Genomic DNA, 7,951 nt, shown 5'->3' with positions numbered 1-7,951 from the left:
GGGCCGTGCTTTGTGGCCCACGGATGTTGCGGCTCATCCCATGCTTTCCTGGACTTGCCCTGGCTGAGGGTGGTGTTTAGAAACCAAGTCTGGCCATTGTGTGTGCTCGTGGGTTCTGGGATGTCATGGACAGGAGAGGACAGTGCCACGTTCATACATACCATATACATTGTGTCTGCTTGGAAATCTTTGTACCCGTATGGATATTAAATGCCACTAGAGAATCTGTACTGATACTGTGTTAGTCTGGATACTTTAAAGAAACAAATCCACAAAGTCCTCCTCCATCTCACAAAACACACTGTGATACTGACTGCAGGAGGAAAGCGGAATCAGTGAGTGTGTAAGCATCTCAGCACTGACAGGGGTCTCCACACGGCTGCTCCAGCACCCAGGGCTGCATCAGGGTAGGTCCATGTGGCTTCTGCTCAGGGATGTCTTGCAGGAAGTCAGCCTTGCATGCTAAAGCAGGGAACTGGCTAAGGCAGCTGCACCCTGGTCCAACCATCACCAAGCAAGAGACCTGAGAACTAGAAAGGCGAGGCTCACTGAGCCATCTATTCCTCCGCCCTTCAATTAACCCCACGTGTGTTTATCAGCCAGGTTGGCACAATAAACGAACTACCTCAGATACCTTCAATTCGCCTGCCCTGTGATTCCTCTACCCGGCTCCCCCTGTACGTAGTCCTAGAACGCCCATAAAGCAGTGCCCGCAGTGCCCTCCAGCCTCCTGTGAAAGGAGCAGTCTAATGCTTGTGTGTCACTTGTTTGCAGTCCTGGGATACATCGTGAACATGCCGCTTTCCAGATACTTTGGTGTGTTTATGCTGTTTGTTGGTAATGACATTAGGAATCCCAGTTTGGGTTTTTATTGATTTTAAGTTTTTGGTGTGTTTTTCTTTTTGTCATGTATGACCACCACCTCTTTGAAGCCGCCTCATCGAGTCAAAGCCCTGCTTCGCACGCTTACTTCAGCGTGTGCCTGCTGTTTGTCAGGAAGCTGGGCTCTCTTGTTTCTGTTCGGTTCAGGCTGGGCCTTCTTTGCTGTGGGTCTCAGAAAGCCAGCAGAAGCGCAGCTCTTCACTGCTCAGGACCCCAGATTTCACCCTCATTGCCTCCCTTGGGGGTTGAAGGACTTGGCAAGTATGGATTCAAGGATAAAAGTACCACATGCCCCCTGCTGGGTAGTGACACCCACCCCTTCCCAAGATGCCAGGGGTGGAGCTACGGTTTGCTGCAACTCTGCCTTATTACAGGCTTCACACCACCTGTGGGTGGCTGCCTCTGGCCATCAGGGAAGAGGGAGGATGATGACCTGGGCCTCTGGCCTATAACCCTGCCCTCCTGGGGACATGTGAAGAGTGGGTGTCCCTAGCTGGTGCTGGGGCTCCGTGTGCTGGTGAGGTGTGTGCTGAGTGCCTTCCCTCTGCCCCTCTCACTGCGTCCATCCTGGAGCAGAGGGGTGGCTCTGCCCTCCCACCACGACTACCCACATCAGCCACGCGGGCTCTCCGGCCCAGCTGAGAGGAAGGCAGGTGCAGTCAGAGGTGGGCGGGGAAGGTGGAGTATGAGGGGGCTGCTCATGGGCAGTGGGTGAGAGGAGGGAAGGTGTAGTCAGAGGGGGGCAGGCAAGGCAGGAGCAGAAGCTGCCACCTTGGCTGCCTTTGCCACATCAGGGTGCGTGGCATCTCGCTCACAGGCACTGGCTGGCTGTAAGTTTAGCCTGTACGACACGCCGCGCAGGCAAGCACATGCATCTTGCTGGCCGTGCAGTGCTCTGGCCGTGAGTGCCCAGGGCGAGCTTGCACTAGGGAAGCAGCTCCAGGCTCCTTGTCGGCTGCGCAGAGGCAGGACTCCGTCCCAGGCACATCTGCTGGGGACCTGGGAGCTGGGGGAGCCATCTGCAGGCTCCATCCCTGCTCATATTGGATCATCGCTGAGCTGTGCGTACGTATGAAAGGAGGGACATCACCAGGCCACACCACGCCTGCACTGTGCCATCTGCCCCTGTAGCTCCTTCCCAAACACCCTGAGGCCCCCTTTGGCTCCTTAAGTCATTGGCTGTGTTGATGATGTTGATGTGCACCATTCCACAGTTCCTGCACACACAACTGCTGACATTGACCTCATTCAGGTAGTTCTGCCGTCCGCACCCCCCTCCACACACACTTGTATCAGGGTTAAGTTTACATTCAGAAGGGAGGAACCCTCGGAAAGGTGGCTGTGTCCAGCTGCGTGCTCTAGAGAAACCAGGGGTGCTCACCGCTGTGTAAGGAAGAACTTTATGCCAAGAAAGAATTAATTTAGAGGACGTGGCCCAGCCCAGCCCAGCCCAGCCCATCAGACGCTGCAGGCCCCTGCAGACACGCAGCTGCTGGCCGAGGAAGCCAGAGTGGGAAGTGGGGAGATCATAGGCTGGCGGGTGCAGGTCACAGGAGTATGGCAGGGCGCTGACAGCTCCCAGGGCTGTGGCCACCTGGCCCAGTGGCCCCAGAGCCAGGCGTAGCGAGTGGGAAGGCGACAGGTGGCGGGGACGGGGAAGGGGAGAGCCAGAGGCCAGCTCTTCACAGGGTCTCCCCAATAGGCCACACCCCCGAGGAGATGTCATTAGGCCGTGATCTAGTTGGTAGTCTGTACACATCCTGTCACAGAGGGAGAGGACGGCGATCCACACAGGGGTCATCGACGAGTGTCCTGACTGTCCACAGAGGAACTGCCTGGTGGGTGTTGTCCCAGACAAAAAGTAGATTAGAATGAACGACGTGCATGTAGAACTCGAGGTCCCAGATGCCATCAGGACTCTCTGATCCTGTAGAGATGGCTCTGTAGGAGAGACAGGCAGTCAGTGGCCTGAGACAGAAGGTGGCGGTACCTGTGGGACGGAGAACAGCCTTGCTGTCACAAGAAGCTACAGATGCAAACAGAATCGTGCTCCTTGGCGGCGGGCACCCTTCTTGGTCGCATTAAGCCATCGCTCGGGCAGGAAAACTGCAAGGAGATTCCACTTCCCCCACTCTGGCCCTTCCTCCCGGGGTGCTGTGGCTGCTCCGGCCCTGCCGGGTTTGGGGCCCGGTCGGTCGACAATCAGGCAGAGAACACGAGTCCGGATCTCCCATCAGCTGCCCCTTCCCCTGCGTTCTTCAGGAGTGGCAAACCCCGCCAGTCGAGTAAGTAGATTTGGTTTTTGTGATTGGCCATTTCAGGGATGAGCTGAACTCGGAGCCTGGAAGGCAATCGTTGATCAGCATCGCCTCGTCAGCTTTGACTAGCGTGAACCTGGACGGCCACGTGTATGCGGACAGAGCAGCTGCGACCGCAGCGGGGCTGCCCACAGAAGCTCCGTCTGTGTGAGTTTGCTCACGTTGACTGGAGGGGCGTATGCATGGGGACACCTGGGTGGAGGGGCAGTGGGGGTGGCAGGCGGCCACGCCAAGCCCAGCCTGTCCAAGTGCCCTTCCACTCTCACACAGGACACGTGCCCCCTCCACTGCTGGGCACCTAGGCCACGGCCAAGGCTGCCTGTCTCAAGAGGGGGCCGGGGGTGGCCCATAGCAGCCACCCCATCGTGTGACTCCCAGGGTTGGTGCCAGTGCAGCGAAGCTGGACGAGTGCCCCAATCGGGCATGTGCCCAAAGCAGCCCCTCTGCTGAGCGATCCAGCCTGGGCGTCTCTGGACACTGTGACGTGGGTGGCCTGGGGCCCTGGCCGCCGTCCCTCATGGTCCTGAGAGTGAGGGCGGGCTCTCCTGTGTGCTCACAATTCCTAGCTCTCTGTCTGACTGTGTTCCAGGAGTGCCAGCCCCTGGCCAGAGACTGAGAATGCACGCCCACCTGCTGCAAGACCCTGGGTCTGGGGTGAGCTCTGCCCCACAGGCAGTGTCCAGAGCTGCTCTGGAGGGAGCCAGTGGGGAATCCGGCCGGACGCAGCTGCCCCCCGTGCTGCCTGAGGGGCTGGCCCTGGAGGAGCTGCTGGCACGCAAGGAGGAGGAGTGGCGGTCGCTGCAGGCCCGGCGGGCCCAGCTGCAGGGCGCTGCGCTGGGGGCGGCACAGGGCCAGCTGCGCAGCCTTCGGGAGGACTTCCTGTATAACCTGCAGCTGCTGGAGGAGCGGGACCGGGAGCTGGAGCACTACGACGCCGTCTTCGCCCAAGCCCGGCTGCAGGAGCAGGCCCGGGAGGCAGAGGCCAGTGAGCTCAGAATTGAGGTGGCCAAGCTGCGCCAGGCACTGGCCCACGAGACCCGGCGCTCCGAGGAGCTGCAACAGCGGCAGCGGCAGACGCTGCAGGAGCACCGCTGGGAGCTGGAGCGCCTGCACAGGTGAGGCCCCGAGGCCCCACCCGCCAGGCGTCCCTGGGCTGTGTGCACATGCAGACGGTCAGCACAGCTGGCTGAGTGAGCAGGGTGAGGGTGCCGGTTCCTGGGCTCCAAGGCCACGCTGAGCCCACTGGAGGACCCAGTCATGGCAGGCCTGGCTTGTTTTAATTAAGCACACTCACTCCCGTGATTTAACGATGGGAAACGTGCATTAATTTCACAGGCGGTGGGCTGACTTTGGGCCAGGGCTAAGGCCCCTGCAGGCACACACCTGCCTGCTGTCTGGGTTGGGGGTCATTAACTGGGCGCAGGTGGGAAGGCATATGGCGCCAAGGCAGCTCTTTGTGGCCCCGTGAACAGGATGTCCCCATGGATGGGGTGTCCCTGTGCCCACAACAGAAAAGTCTTTGTGCCCGAGGGAGGTCACGAAGTAGTCTTCCGGTGACAGTCACGAGAGGGTCGGAGTTCACACTGGATGGGAGACGGTCGGGGTGGGGGTGTGGACAGAAGGACCACCGCAGCCTGCCTTGGGTGGGCCCGTGTGCTTCCCCGGGCAGAGCAGACTGTCGCAGGGCTCCTGCCTAGGGGAGACGAGACCGGAGGTATGTCTGCTGCTGTGCGTTTTGCTCCCGGGACGCAGCAGGCGAGGCCATCTCAGCCCCTGTTCTGCTCCAGCAAGCGTTTCATAGCAGCACCCAAGGCACCCAGCCTGCAACCAGCCTCCAGCCACATGGCACAGGCCCTCTGCTCTCTGACCCCGTGGGGAGGCACGCCCATTGTGGCTGCCTGCAGCTTAGGGTGGGGGTCACCACGCAGTCTCACGCCATCTGCTGCTTCTTACTTTCCCTGGTGTTAGGCTTTCCCTCTGGCTTCTAGGTCTGGGAGGTTCTCAGCACAGGGACCCGCCCTGCTCCTGGCTCCTCCAGACAGCCTGAGCCCCCTTTCTCTACTTCTAGACACCTTTTAAGCCCAGTGGGACGAAAAAAGGACCAATCCTCTCACTAGGGTTCCGTGTGCCATAGGTGCGTTCTTAGCAGGCCGTCCAGGCCCCCTAATGGGCCATAAGCCCCTTCTTTGCGTCTCCCACCCAGTCACTTTGTGGGCATCCCATGGCTATGGCTGGAAGGCCCCACACTGGGCGCTCACAGCTCCTCTGTGCGTTGGCTCCACCCGGAGCCCACCCACGAAGACTTGTTTTCATCTCAGACTCCGGTGGCATCTCTGTGGGTCTTGTTCCACGCGGAGACTCCGTTTGAAGTACGCATGACAGCTGTGTTTAAACGCCCGGCTGCCCCCACGCTCTGCCCCTGTGTGGCCCATCACAGTGTCTGCCGGTGGAGCTTCTCCTGGCTGTCGGTTCTGGCTCTTGTGTGATATGATTTTTTTTTTTTTTAACTGCATTCAGGACATTGTAGGTGTCATGTCATGAGACTCTAGGCCCCTTTAATCTCCTGCTCGGGGCCAAGTTGGGGTAGGTACTCAGCACCCCACTAGGCCCTTGCAATACCACCTGGCTAAGGATGTCACTGGGGTCCCCGCCATGATACAGGCGGGCTGTACGGGCTCATTGCCTCCAGGTGGGGCAGTGACCTCGTTCGGGAGTGGCCACCGACCACTGTGCTTTGTGACCACAGTGACAAGGACGCCGAGATCACCCGGCACCGGGAGCAGTGTGAGCAGCTGCGGGGGAAGCTGGAGCAGGAGCTCCAGGGGCGGGACGGGGAGCTGGCGCTGCAGAAGCAGGTGTGTGACGGCCCTTGCCAAGCTCCTCGCTGCTCCTGGGACAGGCGGGGTGCGGGCGGTCAGGGGTGCCTCATGGAAGGGGCAGTCTGTGTGGACCGGAGGGAGCAGTGGTAGACACATGAAGAGCCCCCAACCTCAGAGGAGAACAGGGTACTTCCTGAGTTTAGGGAAACTATGAAGCAGGCACCAGAGCTCTGCAAGGAGACAGCTAGAGACCCAAACCGCGGCAGCTGCTGCTTTTCTAGAAGTTTCTGTGCAGCTCTGTCCCTGATGGGACTCTCCGGCCCATCACCACACCTCTTCTGAGACTCTGAACCTCCGCCTGCGCTGCACGGGGCTCAGCTGCAAGTGGATCCAGGTTTGCATGCCAGTGTGGGTGAGTGCAGGGTCGTGTGCTAGCAGGTGCGGACATGAGGCTGTACCCAGTTCCTATGTGTGGACATGAGGGTCCTCCCTGCTCTGGCCTGGGGTTGTGGTGATTCACACTGAAGATCATGAGCACATGGGGGTGGGGGTTGTGATTGGCAGTAGGAGGGGGGATGGGGGCACCCTGCCGTGGGAGGGGCCAGGCATGGGGCTGAAGGGAGGGTGCTGAGGACTGGCCGAGGGGGTCTTGTTTCCTGAGGTCACTTGCTCGTTAGAGTGATGGAGGTGGTGGTGGTGGTGGTGGAGGGGCAACCCGTGGGTCCCTGGCTAGGGGCTAGGGTTGGAGTTAACACTGGCACAGATGTAGACAGAGAGGGCTGGGGCCACCCAAGAGGTGGGGGATGGCAGTGAGACTGTGAGTGGCGGTGGCGGGGGAGTGGCGCCAGCCGGGGACTGGCCATGGGTAGTGACAGGACAGCAATCTGCAGTCCTGGAAGGCAGCTTCTTTCCGGGCAGCTTGGCTCTGGTGGGCGCCCCCTGGTGACCATGGGCACCTCTGCACCCGGACTTGTTCCGGAGCACCTGGCTCCCTCCACGCTGGCCTGGACTGGCGCCGTGGGCGACAGACATGTGGGACGCTGACCTCGAGACCTGCAGTTCAAGCTCACCAGCTGCTCTGCGTGAGAAAAACCAGGCTTTCTACTCCCACAAAGATCCACGATTCCCAGCCCGGGAACCCACAGGGGCAGGACCATTCCATCTGTCGGGTCACTGTGAGAGTCGTCCTTAGAACTGGGCAGGTCGGTGTGTGACGTCAGAGCAGGTGGGCCGGGCAGGGCGCCCCTGCAGTCCCTGAGACAAGGGCAGCGCTCACCACCCGTGGGCCCCGCCCTCTAGGCTGCATGCACCATGGGAACCCCAGTGGGGCCAGAGTGCCCCTCCACCAGGGGACAGCAGGCCACCTCAGCTGTATGGTGCATTCACACACACACACACATGCACACGCACACGCACATGCACTGTGGCATGAGCATGTGTACATACACACCAGGCATGGCATAAACACACATGCACACCCATGTTGTGGCACACACATGCATACGTGTACATACCCATGTTGTGGCACACACATGCACATCCACGCTGTGGCACACACATGCACCCACACGCACGCACACACATGCACGCACACACATGCACCCACACGCACGCACACACATACTGTGGCATGGTGGTCTGGCTGAGTGCTGAGTGGTGACTGGTGCCCTGTTCCTCCAGGCTCTCATGCTACAGTTTGAGGCCGAGCTGCAGAAGAGGGAACACGCGTCCAGCCTGCAGGCCAATGCCATGAGCCACACCATCCTGACACAGGAGCTCAAGGTGAGGACCGGGCTTGGCAGGTAGGCGGTGGGGTGGGGGTGGAGCACGCGAGGAGCACCACCAAGGTGGGGAGAAGCACTCCCTCGGGCTGACCCTGCTCAGGCTAACCCCGCTCTGTCCGCACCCAGAGCTGGAGAGCAGCTGGTGCCC

At 60.2% G+C, this 7,951-nt stretch overlaps 1 protein-coding gene across 1 annotated transcript in view; it reads left to right on the top strand.

The window, feature by feature from the left end:
* Positions 1-3,275: 3,275 nt before the first annotated feature.
* Positions 3,276-7,951, top strand: part of CCDC57 (coiled-coil domain containing 57) — a 59,658-nt gene continuing 54,982 nt past the window's right edge. The window contains exons 1-4 of the mRNA XM_045299529.1: positions 3,276-3,347; positions 3,790-4,315; positions 5,947-6,055; positions 7,700-7,821. Coding sequence (XP_045155464.1) covers positions 3,819-4,315; positions 5,947-6,055; positions 7,700-7,821 — 728 coding nt within the window. The 5' untranslated portion in view covers positions 3,276-3,347; positions 3,790-3,818. The remainder of the gene's footprint in view (positions 3,348-3,789; positions 4,316-5,946; positions 6,056-7,699; positions 7,822-7,951) is intronic.

This window comes from Echinops telfairi, unplaced genomic scaffold, assembly GCF_000313985.2.
Source record: "Echinops telfairi isolate 266 unplaced genomic scaffold, ASM31398v2 ScPeMD7_7458;HRSCAF=8496, whole genome shotgun sequence".
NCBI classification, from domain to species: Eukaryota; Metazoa; Chordata; class Mammalia; order Afrosoricida; family Tenrecidae; genus Echinops; species Echinops telfairi.
Note: the sequence above shows the minus strand (reverse complement) of the source record. Positions and strands in the feature narration are given on the sequence as shown.